Source organism: Catharus ustulatus, chromosome 20 (assembly GCF_009819885.2).
Source record: "Catharus ustulatus isolate bCatUst1 chromosome 20, bCatUst1.pri.v2, whole genome shotgun sequence".
NCBI classification, from domain to species: Eukaryota; Metazoa; Chordata; class Aves; order Passeriformes; family Turdidae; genus Catharus; species Catharus ustulatus.
Window position 1 is genome coordinate 4,824,527 of NC_046240.1, and position 17,425 is coordinate 4,841,951.

Here is a 17,425-nt window from a genome sequence, read left to right on the forward strand (position 1 = left end):
GAAGAGCTGCTGTGTCTGTTCAGAGGGGCTGTTGCTGTTGCTTGGCAGCTTGCAACCTTCTTCCATGGGGAAGTAGGGCTGGCTGATCACTCCTTTCTTGAGTGATGCTGATTTTTGGGTGGAGGGGACACTTGGGGAAGCAGCACAAGATGCATGTGGAAGGCTTTGTCTCCAGGATAGTGTAAGGATAAACTCCCAAACTGATCTTTCCCTTTGATAAGACAAGCACACTCCAGAAAAACATATACCACTAGTCTGCTGATGTGAGGAACAAATAAAAGCTGCTGGAAGCAGTTGCTTTAACAGCACAGGAAATGTTCAGTTGTTTAGTTTTAGTTATCATTATTCTACACCCTTCTATTCCACTCCAACATCTACAGTGAGCCATGGGCCAGCAGAGACTGAGCAAGACAAGCTTTGAACATGAGCCAAACAAATGGACCTCAGCATGGAGTGCTTGGACCACCTTCAGTATCCAGCATGGATTAAACCTCCACACCAAATTCCATGAGGGATGTGCAGGACTGGATGAGGTATCAAAGCTGTTGATGGGTTTTCCTGCATTTTCAAAGTACCACAAGCAAATCTCAGCTGTATTCTGTGACCACAGCTTGGCTCCTCGGCCTGGAGGGGTAACATGATACTGCAAATATTGAACAGATCATTGGAGCTGTGGAGTCCTTCCAGATGTCTGGGCCTCCTTTCTTCTGAGTCAGTGCTGGACAATGTTCTTCATTCTGTAAGCCACTGTTAGAAGTGTGAGCAGTGTTGCTGGTCTCTCCCCTTCAAAGTGCTTGTCACACCTGCCAGGAGCAAGGCTGGGGCTCATTGAGGGTTGTTGCCCCATTCAGGCCTGGTTTTGCTGGGCTGTATTTGGGTACAGACCATGGAATCACAGCACCACTGAGCAAAGGGTTGTGCCTGTGTGCCCTGGGCCATTGTCCTGAGTGAATGTTTGTGGTTGCTTAAAGAATCACCAGCAAAGGTATCAGCAAAAGCAGGTTTAGTATAGAAGTGAAAGTTCCACAAAGTTGTTGGCAAGGTTCGCTCTACTACTTACTACGTGGTAAAAGCAAGCTAAAATGTAGAACCAGTCAGTCTAAAGCCAAAATCAACCCAAAAATTATCTACATTGAGGCTGGGGAGGGATGAGGATAAGGGGTACGAAAGGGCAATGATAAAAGGAGGCACAGGATGAATCACAAGGTTCAGAGTGGACCCCATTGCAAAACTGAGCCCCAGACTTGACCAACAGTTTAGGCCCAAAACTTTAACAGCACTGAAAAGCATAAGCTGTTAAACTATTGCTTATGCTGAAGTTAAACAATTTAACAATTTCATACAACATTTATTTAAAAATTTAAAGTACTTAAAAATCTAGGAGAGCAATGTCCATAGTATGTGTGCTGTAGTGCATTCCCACTCACACACAGACCTGAAGGAGCGTGTATAATGTACCTCTGAAAAATTCCCCTTGAGCTCCTGGGAATACTCATATCAGATGTCTTTGCTTCTTCTCAACAGGCAAAGGGTTGAGCCTCGAGGAATGGTCATAATTCCTTTCCCTCCTGGCCACAATTCAGGTCAGCAGCTTTCTTTGAAAGTTTGATAACAAAAGTGTTCTGCTTGGGTTGTTATTCAGGCAAGAAAAATAATTTTCCAAGGCTGTTTGTTGAAAAACAGGAGCTTGTTAGCACAAGTTCCTGGGAGCAGACAGTGTTTTTGTTAAGATTGAGAGTTGCTCAGCTCAGGTGCTGTTCTCAAGGCCAAGGCCTAACAAGCATTTCTCAGATCAGAGTGCAGCTCAAGAATCTACCCCGTGACTAAAGACAACTTCTCTCACTCCACAGAGTGGCCATGTGGCCACCTCTTGTCTCTGTGCCTATAAACAGGGATTTATTATGTCCAAATTACAAATTGAGAGCATTTTTTGATCAGGTTAGGTAAATACTGTGATTTTCAAGACTGTTGAATGTGATGGAACACTATGATGTATGCAAGGACATCTGTGGGACAGTGCTACCTGTTTAGCTCCATATAGAACACTACACTACATTAAGAATAAAATTACAGAAATCAGCAAAGTTACAACAGGATGCAGTGTTTGATCTGGAATTCCTGTTGCAGTAGGAGACCACCCAAACACCAGTGATATTCTCCATTTCTCATCACTCTTGGCAAGACATGGTGATCTCTTCTGTATTGTGATGAACAGCAATTAGAAATTTGTGTCCATTGCTTCAGACACCTTCCAGCAGTCAACACAGCTGGTTGTGCTGCAGTAATTTTTCCATCAGTGCAGGGTTCATTCTAGTGAGGGTGAGCAGGAGATCTTGCTGGGATGTGTAAGTAGATTGTAGCAATTGATGGGTTGTGACAGAACTGAATAGTTGAAGTTGCATCCCCTAATTTTGGAGAAAACTATAAAGCCAAATGTTTGAGTGATGGCTTATTTCTATAGTGGAGTGGTCTCTATGGAATCACAAATAGTTCTTACTCTTCCCAATGTATATAAGTACATTTTCAAGAATTTCAGCAGGACAAATTTCAAAATGACAAATACTTTGTTCAGTGCCAAGACAAATGTCTTGGGCATTAGTAGCATTACTTTCACAAATAAATCCCTGTTGTTCCTGTACAGCACAGCAACAGTGACAGCTTGCCATTTGTTCCCATTTTGTGTTGTATTGGAAATAATTCCATGGTGATTTAACCCTGGTGCAATGGTTTGGTATATGGGGTTTACCAAAGCAGTGTTTATTGTTAAAGCAAAAGCTGTGACTTTACTGTTGGTAGGGTCAGAAGTGAACTAGATACCACCAAGGTTGAAATTTTCATTAAAATTTGTTTGCATTATCCCTGATTACCTTTTACATTTCAGTGGTCAAGGTACCTCCATAGCTTTCCCTTATAGTTGCTGCTGCAGTAAATTGTCTCCACCACTGAGCTTGGATGCAGCTGCAGACAGGGAGTCATGCAGGCTCCAGAATGAGGAGAGCAAAGAGGAAGGAGCCTGCTGGCTGTGCCCATCTCACTCTATTTCCTGCCACCACCTCTCAGATGGGATGCTTGGACACCTGGACACGTGGGATTTGCCTGCCCAAGAGAACAGGGAATTGTGAGAAGCCCCTGTGGTTCCCACCCCATCAGACATGGAGAAGATGAGGAAGAAAGTGGAAGCCAGTTCAAGAGACATCACCAAGGCAGAAGCTCTTCCAGCCCCTCTGGGTCCTCCCCCTGAGCCACCCCCTCCTTTGGGGTCTGCATCCCTGGTACTTTTGGGGAGCTGCTGCCCCTTCTTGGCTGCTGAGGATGTGCTGAAGGCCAAGCCCTGCCTGCAGAGCCCTGTGCCAGCCTGGCTGGGCCCTGCACTGCCCCAGGCTCTGTGCAGACCATGGTGGAGGCAAAGGACACAAGGGACCCTGTCCTGGGGCTCACCCTGCCATCCCACTCTCCTAGGTCAGGGCTCTGTGCCCTCCACAAAAAGATCAAGGACTTGAAGGTGGAGCATGTGGCAGAGAACATCTGGACCATCCAGGAGTCTTGACTTGGTGAGCTGCCACCAGTACCCCCTGGAGATGCCCCTCTCTTTGCTGCTCTGCTGCCCCTTCCCTGCAGCCCTTGGAGGCTCCCAGCATGAAGGGCACCAGGAGGGAAGAGTGGGGAGAGTGGGGAGCATGTCCCAAAGTGGAATGTGAGAGCTCATTCCAAGCCTCCTGGAGCCCCTTACACCCCTTTCTCCAGCCCCAGAGGAGGTGGCAGCATGATGTGCTGGGATGTGCTGCAGGATTTCCTGGTGGGCAGCAAAGCAGAAGGAGGAAGAGGAGGCCAAGACCTGCCAGTGGAGCAGGATTGCAGCCCCCAGTATCTCCAGCCACTGTGTGCCCCAAGGTCTCTGCTCCTGTTCCCTGCACATCCCACCAGGAGGCACAGCTTGGCACAGACAGAGCCAGGGCAGCTCTGGTGTGCTTTCTGTCTTCTGCTCAGAAAAGGGTCATACTCAGGGTGATGGGAGGGACAGCAGGAGCTGGTGATTCATTGGGGCCAGGCTGCATTGACATCCCACCACAGCCTTTCCTTGCTCAGCATCAAGCAGGACAGTCAGGGGAGATGTCAGTGATCCTATTGCTTGGTGGTCAGACCTGCAGGTTTAAAAGGGAATTTCTAGTTGATGTTTTCTGTAAGGATTTATCTGATGGATCACTCTGGTTGAAAGATTTTCCCCAGTGTTTGAGTCCTTTACTTCCTAGGCTTGTCTGGAGGATTGTGTTTATCTGCTTTTCCCTGCTTGTATGGCTCTTTGCTTTGGAGTGAGGTGCTGAAAATCTGTGTATTGATGGAGTCAGCAGCAGCTTTCCACTGTTACCACATCTAAAGGAGAAGGGAAACTCATGCTTTTGAGACCTCAAAAATAAATGAGGTGCTTCCTCAAAAATAAATAGGAGGTGCTTCCCATCTGGGGCTGGTCTCCACCTGGAGTGTTCTGGAATGCTCCAGGCTGTAGAACATGGATTACCTCTCCACAGGACACAGTTCTCCTGGACAGACTCAACTCACTGTGAGCAGCTCCTGGGGCACCACCTGGCCGATGTCCTTGGAGTCATTTTGGGGCTGAAAGTGGTAAAGGCTGGAGGTGTTGTGGCACATGGACCCAGCAGCTCCTGTTGGTTGCTGGAACCTGGACATCACCAGCAGCAGGGGACAATGGGGGCATTCTACTGGGGCTGAACCATTGCTGTGTAACAATGGGCACTCTGCCAGGACAGGGGGACACTGTAACGAGGGACACAACTGGCACGGGCTCCACAACAAGGAGGAGATTGAAGAGTTTGCTGGCTGTGCACCTCTTCCTCCTCCTACCACCTCCTGCCACCTCCTACCACCTCCCATCCTACCTGCTCCTCTCTGGAGCAAAAGCACAAGAGGCTCCTGTTCATGGCAGTTTGGTGTTTTTGGACAAGTCAGCAGCAATGGCAACATTCACTCTGGGCCAGATGCTGGAGATTGCCCTCGGGTCATCAAAAGCTGGACCCGTTGACTTTGAGCAGCTGTACAGCCTCCTGAATGGGATGCTTTTGCACCTGGGCCTGCGGGAGCTGGCTGTGCAGGCTAATGGGGAACCAGTGGAGGGGTCTGAGAGAAACCTTTTCTCTTCCTCTCTCCTTGAGGAGTTAATGAGGAGAATGGAAGCCAATGAAAAAGAAATCACTGAGGTAGAGGCTCTTCCCAGCCCTGGATGCTCCCCCCAAGCCACCCACTCCTCTGGGGTCTGAACCTTCTCATGCTGCTGAGGATGTGCTGAAGGCACTGCCCAGGCCAGGCCCTGAACTGCCCCCAGCTCTGTGCAGACCATGGTGGGTGCAAAGAACCTGGGCCCAGGGACCCTGCCCTGGGGCTCACCTCACCATCTCCCTCTCCTAGGTCAGAGCTCTGTGCCAGGGGCTCCGTGAGGAGGTCACTGAGATGAAGGTGGAGAATTCCCGCCTGGTAGATGAAATGCAGAAGATGCAGGAGGATTTTGGCACGGTGAGCTGCCACTGGTGTCCTCGGGAGCTGTCCCTCACTGTGCTGCCCTGCCACCCCTGCCCTACAGCCCTTGGAGGCTCCCAGCATGAAGGGCAGCAGGAGGGACGAGTGGGAAGGGTGTCCTAGGGTGTTCAGGGGAATTGTGGGGTGTTGGGTGAAGGGCTCATCCCAACCTGTCTGGAGCCCCCCCTTTCCTTCTGCCAGCACTGTCCCAGGGAGGGCAGAAGGGCACCACTGCCCACAGGTCAGGCTGGTGGTAGAGGTCACTGCCTCCCTCAGACAGGGCTGCTGAGGCATTTGTGAACTAAACAGCCATCAAAAAAAGGTAACCTGGGTACTGGGAAGGTGGGGAGACAAAGGGCCACCTGTGAAATAGCCAGTTGGCATAGCCCTGTCCAGTATCCCTCTGTCTGGTGTCCAAATTAATTTTCAAATGTTCCTTTTAAAACTTGCTCCTGTGTTCTGACTCCTGTCCCTGTCCTCGTCGTACTCCACGGGAACTTCTAGAACATGGAAAACCTCCGTAACCAGCTGTTGGTATGTCCTTGAGCACCCAGGGCCTGCTCCAGGCCATGACATCAGAAGTTCTGGGGGGTGGGGGGATCAACACTCCTCTGGATCCCATCCTGCCCCCAGTTACATGGATGGCTTTCATGCCTTCCTTCCCAAAAAAAAGGCTGTAAGAAAGGCTGATGTTCTCCCCAGCCCCAGAGGAGGTGAGAAACATAGTGTGCTGGGATGTGCTGGAGGACTCCCTGGTGAGCAGGAAAACAGGAGAAGGAGGAGGAGGAGGAGGCTGAGGTCTGGCTGTGGAGCAGGATCGCAGCCCCCTGCACCTGCAGCCACTGAGCACCCCGAGGCCTCAGCCAAGGTTGCTCAAGACTGTTCTTCCCTGTGCATCCCCCCATCCAGGGAGCAGGAGCTGGCATAGGCTGAGCCAGGGCAGCTCCTCAGCTGGCCTAACGTGTTCCCAGCTTGTTTTCTGCTCAGAAAAGGGCCATGCTCAGGGTGATGGGAGAAACAGCAGGAGCTGGTACCTCCCTGGGGCCAGGCTGCATTGACATCCCACCACAGCCCCTCCTTGCTCAGCATCAGGCCAGGAGCATGGCTCCCTGCCCTCCAGGTCTCTCTGAAATGGTGGCTAGGATTGGGGAGCAGCAGAGGATGTTATGGGGCAGGTCTGGGATACTGAATCCCATTGCTGGAGGGAAGAATGCCTTGCTGTTGTATTAGATGGCATCAGTTGGGTGTTTGCTGATCCCCTGGGCTGGCTGCTAAAACCAGGGTCATGGAGGTGCCCAAAGGGCTAAAGTGGCTGGGGAGGAGCATTTTGAAGGTCAACAAAGGCAAGTGTGGGGTCCTTCACCTATGGAGGAACAAGTCCAGGACTGAGCGGCTGGAAAAGCAGCTCTGTGGGGAAGGAGCTGGGGGTCCTGGTGCACAATGAGCTGTCCATGACCAGCGCTGTGCCCGAGGGGACAGAAGGGCTCTGGTGTCCCAGGAGCGTTAGGAAGAGCATTTCCAGCAGGTCAGGGAGTGATGCTGCCCCTCTGCTCAGCCCTGGCAAGGCCTCCCCTGGAGCAGTGTCCAGCTCTGGGCTGCTCGGGATGAGAGACACGGAGCTCCTGGGGGGTCCTGTGGAGGGCCACAGAGATGATCTGGGGACTGCAGCATCTCTGTCCTGGGGAAAGGCTGACAGGGCTGAGGCTGTTCAGCCTCAAGAAGAGATGCTGAGAGGGAAATGAGGGTGGGAGGGTGATGCTGAGCTTCCAGGGGCTTCTGTGCCTCAGTTTCCCCAGGAAGAGCTGGGTTGGGTGGCTGGCTTGGGGATCCTGAATGCAGCCTGGTGTAGTAGTCAGCCCGTGCTCTCCTCCCCAGTCTGCCATGACGGAGATGATCCAGACCAAAAAAGGAATTGGAACCCGGGAACTGGATGCTCTCTCTACCCACTCACGCCCATTGGATGACGAAGACCTGATTGTCATCGGCAATGAATGTACCTCTGGGCACACTGGGGAGGGACTCAGAGGGTGTGAGGGCACAGCAGGCTGGGCAGGGGGCCTGCAGACTGCTGGGTTTTTCCCCAGCCATGTTCCCGCAGGCTCCCCTGACCCTGAGGAGCTCCCTCTGGTCTCTTCTTCCAGTTCCCCTCGTGGAAAGACCCGTATCAAGGATGGGGGACATCCGGCCCATCACCCCTATGCCCCAAAAGGCCAAGACACAGAGCAAAGAGAAGGGTTTGATGGAGCAAAGCAGCCACCCGGTCTCCGAGGCAAATGACACAGGACAGACCGCGGGACGCAGTGACATGGCACGGAAGGGCATGGCAGGGACTGCAGGACAGTATGACATGGGACGGAGTGACATGGGATGGAAGGGCACAGGAGGGACTGCAGGACAGTATGACATGGGACGGAGGGGCACAGGAGGGACTGTAGGACAGTATGACATGGGATGGAGGGGCACAGGAGGGACTGTAGGACAGTATGACATGGGACGGAATGGGGGACAGAAGAGACGAAGTGTGCAATTGAGTGACGCAGGACAGAGTGACATGGGACAGATCAGGGATGAAGAGACCGAGAGAAGAATTTCCAAGGCAAAGACTCTTCCCAGCGACCTCGATGTTCCTCCTGAGATGATCGATGTGGGAGAGATGAAGGATGATGAGATCAAGATGCGCATGTCCAAGGCAGAGGCTCTTCCCAGCAACCTGGATGGTTCCCCTGAGATGACCAGTACGGGAGAGATGAAGGATGAAGATAGCAAGATGAGCATGTCCAAGGTAGAGGCTCTTCCCAGCCCCCTGGGTGCTCCCCCCAGGACAGCCCCTCCTTTGGGGTCTGCACCCCCATCTTGCTGCCCTCAGACCAAGGTCTGGTTTAAGACCAAGCTCATAGTTGCACGGGGTACTTCCTTGAGGGAAAGGGGTGGAGTTTAGGGGGCAAGAGCTGGGGCTGAAACACTGCTCTGCTTGCTCAGGCTCCTCCCACCATTCAGAAAATGAGTTTGGATGGTTTCACTGCCTCGGGAATGCATCCAGGAGCCCCTGGCATCCAATCCCCAGTCCACTGGGTGCAGTCAATGCGAGGCCACCCAGGATCCCAGAACGTCTGGACCACTGACAGGAGTGGGGCTGAGACTAGAAGGTGAGTACCATAGGGACAACAATGGCTTTGGGGACAGCACTGGCCCTGTTCCCTCCAGCTGGGCCTGTGTGGTGCCCTGGCATTGGATCCCTTTGTCCACTGATGGAACCGTGGCTATGCTGATGATTTCCTCCACTGATATCCAAGGAGGCACGCAGAGGAGGCAGCTCCAGGATGGAGCCATTCCCAGCTGAGGCTGGACTGTAGGTGCAAAGGCTTTTGTCACAAGTGTGGGGGACAGTGGCTTGTCCCCTGGTAGGGCTGGGACATGCGGTGCCAGGTCATGACCTGCCCTCCTGGCAGGTGCTGACCAAGCAAGGACACAGCTGAGGGCTGGTTGGCATGGCAGGTGTGGGAGCCTGTGCCCTCCACCTCCCATCCCTGTGTGTCCTGGACAGCCACAAGCAGCCACCACATTTTGAGGCACCAGTGGGACCAGTGGTGACCAGACTGGGAGCATCCCAGCCCAGCAAGGGGTATGGGAACCCCCCTACTTGGACCAGTTCCCACTGGGACTGGGATGCCCCCAGGAGAAATTCCCACAGCAGTGGGTTTTGGGAGCTTCCCTCTGTGTATTCATCATTGTCTAATACGAGCTGGAGCTTTTTCACAGGTAGGACTCCACAAATAACCCATTTTCCCCATGGCACCTCCTTGGTTTTGTAGCCAGCCAGTGGGTTGGACTGTCCTGTGGTGATGGTGGAGAATCCAGGCTCAGCACCCCACCTGAAAATGCCAGAACTCCCTGCAGTGCTGTGCCCAGCACTTGGCTCTGCCTGCACAGTCAGGGCTGTGTCCCCCAGGAGCCTGCCCAGCAATTTCTCCCTGTTTTAGAATGCTCCTAAAGGTGCCCTCTTCCAAGTACTCACCTTGTGACCCACTTGTGCAGTTGCCTGGCCAGAGTGGCACCAGTACCAGTGCACAGGGGGTGGGACAGGGGCAGATGGGTGCTGGCAGTGCCCTGCAGAGTCAGCAGTGGCTGTTGTGGCCCCTGTCACCCATCTGTGGCCCTTGTCACCCTCCCCAGACGCTCTCAGAACTTCCCATCCACGATGCGATCCCCCAGCTTCTCTGGGCACCTGGCCCGTGCTTTCAAGCGGCACCCGTGTGTTCGAGTACCCCAGCAAAGGTAGGGACATGGGGACCCATCCTGGGGCCTAGGGAGCCCTGTCCCAGCAAGGAGAGCTCTTCCCTGGGTGGGGTGGAAGGGGCTGGAGGTGCTTGGGCAGAGAGGAGCTGGGTGTGCCCCAGGTCAGAGGGGTTTTACAGCCCTCTGTGCTGTCCTGTCAAGCCCTGAAGCCACGAGTGATGAGTTGTTTCTGGTGTCAGCCTGAGCTCAGGTTTGGTGGGGACTTCATGCCTCCCGTGAAAGGAGTTCCCAAAATCAAGTGCTGGAGCTGGGAGAGCCCTGTTCCTGCCTCCTGGTGTCCCCTGCAATGGGCACTAGGATCTGTCATGGCCATGGGCAGCTCTTGGGGCTGTGGGGAAAGGGCAGATCCTGCAGGGCTGGATGGGCAGGGGTCTCTGCAGCAGGAGGAGGAGGAGCACTCCCTGACCCCTCCCTAGTGTAGCAGGTTGAAGCACAGGGTGCCACGGTGCTGGGCTCTGAGCAGTTCTGTGTCCTGTCCCACAGGGAGCTGCCACCCGCAGGGTATTCCCGCCGATCACCACTGTACTCTGGGGGCAAACACACCACCACCTATGCCGTGCAGCCCATGGAGCCCCTCCTTCCAGACCCCAACAAGGTAGGGATGGGGAAGGTGGGGATACAGACAGCAGATACCGAGGCTGGGAGGGTGATGCTGAGTGTCTGGGGGAGGATCTATGCCTCAGGAGGAGCTGTGTGGAGAGGCTGGCTTGGGGATGCTGAATGCAGCCCAGCATGGCAGCCAGCCCATCTCCTCCTCCCCAGCCTGGCGTGTGTGAGCTGATGGGCAAGGATGGACTCTTGTACCGGGGCCGGGAACCCTAGGGGCTGGACTGAGCAAGTGACTCCAGCCTGCAGAAATAAAGGGTAACGAGCAGCCGAGCACCTGTGCCTCCTGAGCAGAGCAGGATCTTCTCTTCATGCACAAGGAGGGGCTGGCAGCATCCCTCATCCTGAGAACAGCCCCTGTGGAACCCCCTCCCACGGTCTGGGTCAGCCCCTGGTGTCGTGCACCCCCTGGCCCTCACGAGCCCCACTTGTGCCCTGCCAGGGCAACCTGTGGCCTCAGAAGGGGTCTGGAACAGCAGCAGGAGGAGGAAGAGGAGGAGCTCATTTGTTGCTGGAGAATGGGAAAATGGGGATCTCAGTGGGAAGGGCAGCAGCAGAACAGAGTTTGATGCCAAAAGCAAATCCCACCCCAAGCCGCTGGTTTGCTGTCACCTATCCCCCGGGAGAAATATCACTGAGCTGCCTTCCCATCTCCAGGTGAAGGTCACCCCTTTGTCCCTCTTGATTAAAGGCACAAGCCTCTCTGCTCCCCACCTCCAAAAATACACCACAACCCCTGGAGAGTGACATGTCCCTTCCTTCCCCTTGTGCCACCTCTCCCTTGTGCTTCTCCCCAGGCCCCTGTGCCACCCCCCCCTCACTGGGGACGGGAGGAAGCCGCAGTGGGTGCTGAGACAACACAAAGGGGGGGATATTGGGGCAGGGAATCCCTAGAGCAGCACGGGGGTACTGAGGGGTATCACAGCTGGGGACACCTGGCTGTGCACAGGGGGCTGGGGATGTCCCCTCTACACACAGGCAGTGACACTTCCTGGGGGGACACACAGCTGGTGGCACCTCTCGGGTGAGTGGGAGGGTGGGAAACCTTGAGGGGAACCCCAGAGAAACGTGGGGTAACCCAGAGCTTATGTGGGACATCCCCTAGGAGCTGCTCTGTAGAAACCCTGCCCTCCTGGTGGATGTCCCCAAACTTTTTCCCCCCAGGGACAGCCTCCATCCCTGTCTGCTCCACTGCACTCCACAGACATCTTAGCTCCCAGGAGTTCCCCCTGAAATGTTCTCCCTGGTGGGTTTGGTTTTTCAGGGGAAAACCAGGTATTCAAAACCTGCTCTTGGTGTACTGAGGTGACACAGCAGGATCTAGGATGCCCCCAGTGCCACCTCTTGTGGGATAACTGGGAACACTCTGAGCAAACCACTGGGCACCAGAGCAGAGCCAACAAAGAACCATCCTGCACTCCTGGCTGGGGTTCAGTGGCTGAAAAACAAACATCTTTGGGACCAATTGCATTTTCAGGACATGGCCCAGCTGGGGTCACCTCTTTGGTGCTCATCATCTCCCTGCCCCTTTTGCTGCCCCAGCTGTACCCTATAAACACCCCAGCCCCCTGTACCCCTTGAACACACTCCCAGCCTTGGGTGATCTTTGGAGCAGGTAAATTAATCCCAGATGGGGGAGTTTTTTTACCTTTTCTCCTTGGAGTTTGTGCCATCCTGGGGTCCTCCCCATCCCTACAGGAAGCTTTGGACTGCCTTCAGCCTCCCTGTCTTTCCTGGCATTTCCAGAGCTGCTGTGTTCCCATTTTTGGGGTTTTACCCCAGCTGTTTGTTGTGTGAGCACAATGACCACAGGCCTGCTGAGCTCCCATGTCCTCTGGCTGGTGACCCTTCTGCAGAGGGGGACATCATCCCCTCCCCAAGTGTCCCCACCATGCTGAGGCCTGGGGGGGCTCATTACTGGGTGGGTGATGGGGCTGGGGGCCCAGGTTGCTGGGGGGCTTTTGGAAGCTGTGAGATTTTGTGAGGGGACAGACAGAGGTGTTGGCTGCAGCCCCTGGGGGCTCCTCACTGAGCTGGCACAGCACCCCCATGGCCCTGGCTCTTCCCTTCCCTCTGATCCCTCCTCTTTGGGGACAGCAGTGGTGGCTTGTGGAGGCAGAGCATGGACTCGAGTCCCCACTGGTCCCACTGCCTCACACAGGAGTCACCCTCATGTTCAGTGCCCTGCCAGGGACACCCTCCCAGAAGAGAGAAAAGGCAGGGATAGCTGGTGTTAAAAAAGTGATTTTTTTTTTAATTTTTATTATTTTTTAAATTAATAAAAAACCTTCAACCTGTTTTTTTGCTGGGTCTTTTTTCTGTCTCTTTTTTTTTGTTTTGTTGTTTTTTTGTTGTTTTTTTTTTTGTTTTTGTTTTCCTGTTTGTTTTTTTAAGCAACATTGATTTGAAAACTAAAAAACCCCAGTTCCCCCCTGCCTGGGGAAGCGCCACAGGGCGGTCACAGGGACAGGGGGACATCACTTGGATAAACCTCCAGGCCCTGGGGTGCTGAGGGAGGGAGGATGGGGTTGGGGGCAAGTCCAGGGGGGGTCTGTGCAAGAAGCCGGGCTGAATTTCGGGAGCCAGAGAGCTGCATTTGCTCTGGGCACTGCAACAAGTGCCCAGGGAAGCCGGAGCTGGGGAGGGCATCCAGTGGCTCCATGTCCATGTGGCCATGATCTGGGGTGCCAACAGCCACCTCCATCCATTTATTTTTGTTATTCCTGTCCTCCCCTTCCCTCTCCTGCCCTGATGGTAGGTAGGGGTAGAGCCATAGGGAAAACCCCCCAGACACCCAGCAGCTGCCTCCACACTGCTGCTCCTTCTCTCTGGATTTATATACATTAGATATATTTATATATTATAGTTATATATTTTTTTAAAAAAAGGGGAGGGGAGTAGAGAGCAGCCAGAGGCTCTCATGAGTCAGTGCCCTCCCTGGCAGCATGAGCTCCCCCCCCCCACTAAAAATAATAATAAAAACTAGAAAATTATTCCAGTGCGTTTCTTGGCGAGCCCCTGCTCCCAACGCCCCGGCCCAGACCCCCTGACCCCCCCAACCCTCCACCAGCCCCAGCCTTATCTCTGACCATCCATGGTGGCCACGGCTTTCTGTGGGGGGGCAGGGGGCGGGGGGGTGGGGGGCCAGGAGGGCTGTGGGTGGTGCAGGTGGTGGTGGAGGCCGTGGGTGGTGGGCGAGGATGGGGGCAGCCAGGCAGGCTGGTGGCTGGGGGGAGAGGAGGCCCAGAAGGGGCTGAAGCTGCCCGGAGGGGAGCAGGCCATGGAGGTGATGGGGCTGTTGCTGCTCTGCAGGCTCTCCGAGGTGCGCAGCTTGGAGAACATGGCCAGCGCGTCCGGGAAGTTGGGCGGCGTGGCCGGCGTGTTGCTGGGGGTGCACATCTGCAGGGCACAGGAGAACGGGGCTGTCAGCTCAGTCATGGGGATTTTGGGGGTCCCAACCCACCCACAACAGCCAGATCTATCACTGAGGATCCTGGCACACCCCCACATCCAAGGACAGGGGAGAGGCTCCAGCAAATTTGGGAAGGAGATTTTGGACCATCCCAGATGCTCAAAGCCCACGGATGAAGCAGGTTTGAGGAGCAGGGCTGACACAAAGGGGTCCAGCATGGTGGGCAGGGAGGGTGCTGGGGTCCTACCTGGACCCCCTTTGATTCAGTTTCCTCAGCCTCTTCCCCTTCACACCCCATTAAGGCAGAGCAAGCAGAAGGCGAGCAGGGCCCCCCCCAGTTCCTGGTACAGCCCCTGCCTTCTTGGTACCCAGCTAAATTTAGCACCTGGACAGTGATGGATCCGTTCCTTTTTCCAGCAGAGGAAAAGTCCACTAGGGAGGACCCAGCCCAGCACTGAGGCTCAGGGGCTGGTACAGGGACCCCAAATCAGCAAACAACTTGCTGAACTGAGAACTGGGGAGGTGCTAAAGGGGGGTAGGGGTGTGTATACAAATTCCCATGAGACTGCACGCACACAGAACAGCCTGTGGGCAGTGGGGATGCACTGGCAGGGGATGCCTGGACATGGAGGGGCTCACCCCTCTGGGTTAAATCCATCCCAAATCCCTCTTGCCTTCCTGGAGCCACAGCACCTGATGGATGCTTGTGGGGACTTTGAGCAGAATTAAGGGGCTTGGACAGTGTCTGCTGCCTTTAGCAATGAGGGATTGAGATGTTTCTGGTGGGGAATAGCTGCTTGATCTCCCCCTTCCTGGGACTTACCCCAGGATTTATCCCTGGCTGGTGCTCAGCAGCCCCTGCTGCTCTCCAGCACAGTCAACACCTAAATCCCTCTCACAGGATCCTCCTCATCCCCATCCCAGCCACCCTTAGTGATGCTGGGATCAAAGGAGCAGCAGCCAAACCCTTGCTGGGGGCCCAGACCCCTGAAGTTGGGGTGCTCCCCAGCCTGAGGGAAGTAGCAGCTGGCTCCCATCAGCCTGTGCAGCTGGGGCACCCTAAAAATGCAATTACAGCCTGGCTGGCACTGAACAGGTTCATAGTTAACCAAGGATATTCCTCCACAGAACTCATTTCAGAGCTCAGCTTGAACTGGTGCTAACCCAGCTTTTGCTTTTAAAATTAACCTATGCATTTGGCAGTATCTGAAAAGATACTTGTTGGGAAAAAACCCAAAAACAACAAACCCCTTAAATGTGCTCTGTTTTAAAAAAACCCACCACCACCACCACAGCCAGCCCTGGAATGATGCTGGACACAGTTCTGAGCTTCTGAGGTGGTGTTTGCCAGATTAATTTGAAATATTAATTAAAAAAATAAGAATTTCCATGTAATTGTTGCCTTCCTCCTCCAACACATACTGAGGAGAGCTCTCGGCTTCCAGAGGGTCGGTCACCACAACCACCACAAACAACTCTGGTGAGGCCTGGCCCCACAGCCTGGAATCTGCAGGAGTTTGGGGAGTGTGGAGAGGTCCCCACAGAGTGGGGGTGACAGGGACGAGCCCCCGCCCATCGAACCACATCCACGCTTGCAGCTTTGTTCCCTGACGCTTGAAAAAGAAATAGAAACTGCAAGCACAAAACTCCTCATCTCACACCTGCCCTGAGCCCCGTGGAGCAATTCAAACTCCACAAATCAGGATGCTGGGGAGCAGGAAGGAAACACTACAAAAAAATTCCCAAAATAGGAATATCTGGGGAGAAGGTAAAAGGCATTTTGACACCATGTGGAGCACAGAGTGCCATGAAAACGTTGTCGGGGAGGGGGAGAACCGAGTGGCTGGGGGGAAATGGGGTGTCATGGTTGGGTGGGTGGTGGGATGGGGCTGGGTTTCACCAGCCCTGCTTTGCATCCCGGCATGAATTGCCCCGATGAGGCTTTTGGGGTGAGAACAGCCAGGCCTGGATCTGCCGGTGGCTGCTCCCTCCAGGAACGCGGCTTTTCCATGGCAGACCCTCTGCAAACTCCCCGGGGCAGCACGGAAACGTGCGGGGTGGGGAGGAACTGCAGTGGAGGGGGTTTTACTGGGAGCTGGCTGACAAAACCACTTTCTCCGAGGGAAACAAGAGAGCTTGCTGCCGGCAATGCCGGGCCGGCTGGCGATTCCCGATGCAACGAGAAAAGGGAGAAAATTCGGTTTAACCCAGATCCGCTCCTTCCCCCACGCGCGGCACCGTTCAGTTCCCTCAACACTGGAGGATGGGGGGGGGAAGGGAAAACAAGAAAGAAAACCCCCCAAGAAACACAAAACAAAACACCCGGAGGGAAACAACTTCCTCCCTTTGGCCAAGGGGATGTGCCCTCGGCCAAGGTCAAGTGGCGTGGGGGGAAAGGGGGGTCCAGCCGTGGCCCCCCGGCCCGGGGAGCCCAAGTTGCAGCGCGATGCTCGCCGACACAAACTATTTCCTGGCAGACATTTTAGCTCGTGTTTACATTCTCCGGCTGCGTGTTCCTGCGGGCGCCCAGCAATATGGCTGGCAGGGAGCTGACAGCTCCGAGGGCTGGGGGCTGCACCCCCTCGGGGGGCTTGGGGTGGGGGGGCTGCTCCGGGGGGTGGGGGGGTGGGTGGTACTTGTAGGGGTGGGGGGGGGTATGGGGGGTTGGCTGGTGCTGGGAAGGGGTTAAAGGTGTTTTTGGGGCTGGGGGTGATGGGGAGGGGATGGGGTGGTGCAGGGGTGAGGGAGGGGCCGGGGTCGCACTTACCATCTGGGGGGGGTGGTGGCTGCTGGGAATGTTGGTCTCCTGGAAGAAGGCGCTGAGGGCTGTCTGTGGGGGACAAGCTGTCAGCTCCAGCCCACCCGAGACAAAGGGGGAGGGAAAACACGGACCCCCAAAGCTCACCCCGCAGGGCCCCGCTCACCCCCACTCCCCTGGGACCGCCCCGGGGGGGGGAATCCGGGGCTGCCCCCAACCCCGCCAGGCCTACGGGCTGCCCTTTACCCGACCCACCGGAGATCGCGTCCCCTGCTCCCTCAGGGGCTCCGCACGCCCGTGGGGACACCCCAAACCCCGCGTTCACACCCCCACCTGCCCCCCAGCGGCACCCCCAGATCGCAGCCCGAGGGAGGGGCCGGGGCGCTGGGCCGCAGCTCGAGTTACGGCCCGGGTATAAATAGACCCGGCGGAGCCCGGGGCCGATCGCCCCCCCGCCCCGGTGGGGGTGCCGGGGGGCGGGCAGGACCCCCCAAAACCCGGCCACGCGTGTCGGTGGGCCGGGGCCGCACAGGCCCGCCCCCACCCCCACCGCCTTCCGCCCCGCGGCTCTGCGGGCAGGCGGGCGTGCGGATCGGGATCTGCGGCGCCCCGGTTCGCGTGCGGGTTACCCCGATCCGTGCCGCCGGCGGCCCGTCCCGTACCTCGAACTGCCAGTGTGCCGCCTGCAGCAGCTGCTTGGCCTGGTCGGCGGCGCAGCCCGCCGCCAGCACGAACTGGTTGATCATCACCTGGTGCCGCAGCTCCTCCATGTTCACGGACATGGCGGGCCGGCCCCGGCCCCGGCCCGCACCGCCCGGAGCGCC

The 17,425-nt window shown here is 55.6% G+C and overlaps 2 protein-coding genes across 4 annotated transcripts; one reads left to right on the forward strand and one right to left on the reverse strand.

Annotated features, from left to right (window-relative positions):
- Positions 1-72: 72 nt before the first annotated feature.
- Positions 73-12,655, forward strand: LOC117005112. Of its 3 annotated transcripts, XM_033076395.2 has the most exons (9): positions 73-3,551; positions 5,422-5,526; positions 6,034-6,063; positions 7,405-7,522; positions 7,671-8,311; positions 8,509-8,675; positions 9,703-9,804; positions 10,309-10,420; positions 10,588-12,655. In XM_033076395.2, exons 1-9 carry the CDS (start codon positions 3,510-3,512, stop codon positions 10,645-10,647), a joined length of 1,377 nt encoding a protein of 458 aa, XP_032932286.1. In that variant the 5' UTR covers positions 73-3,509; the 3' UTR covers positions 10,648-12,655. The 3 variants fall into 3 exon arrangements, with proteins under 3 accessions (XP_032932286.1, XP_032932285.1, XP_032932284.1); XM_033076394.2 differs by having other exon boundaries at positions 73-5,354; positions 10,309-12,655; XM_033076393.2 differs by having other exon boundaries at positions 10,309-12,655.
- A 7-nt stretch (positions 12,656-12,662) lies between these two features.
- On the reverse strand, positions 12,663-17,425 carry UBALD2 (UBA like domain containing 2). The gene is made up of 3 exons (XM_033076404.1): positions 17,264-17,425; positions 16,611-16,673; positions 12,663-13,830 (listed from the first exon to the last, which is right to left on the reverse strand). Exons 1-3 carry the CDS (start codon positions 17,381-17,383, stop codon positions 13,510-13,512), a joined length of 504 nt encoding a protein of 167 aa, XP_032932295.1. The 5' UTR covers positions 17,384-17,425; the 3' UTR covers positions 12,663-13,509.

What these genes read in the sequence shown, in the direction of transcription:
- LOC117005112 (XM_033076393.2), top strand. Translation starts at nt 3,510, where the DNA reads ATGTGGCAGAGAACATCTGGACCATCCAGGAGTCTTGACTTG. An exon ending in CATCCAGGAGTCTTGACTTG is followed by an intron (nt 3,552 to 5,421) that starts GTGAGCTGCCAC and finishes TCCCTCTCCTAG; the next exon opens with GTCAGAGCTCTGTGCCAGGG. An exon ending in ACCTCCGTAACCAGCTGTTG is followed by an intron (nt 6,064 to 7,404) that starts GTATGTCCTTGA and finishes TCTCCTCCCCAG; the next exon opens with TCTGCCATGACGGAGATGAT.
- UBALD2 (XM_033076404.1), bottom strand. Translation starts at nt 17,383, where the DNA reads ATGTCCGTGAACATGGAGGAGCTGCGGCACCAGGTGATGATCAACCAG. An exon ending in CGGCACACTGGCAGTTCGAG is followed by an intron (nt 16,674 to 17,263) that starts GTACGGGACGGG and finishes TGTCCCCCACAG; the next exon opens with ACAGCCCTCAGCGCCTTCTT. An exon ending in GCCACCACCCCCCCCAGATG is followed by an intron (nt 13,831 to 16,610) that starts GTAAGTGCGACC and finishes TGTGCCCTGCAG; the next exon opens with ATGTGCACCCCCAGCAACAC.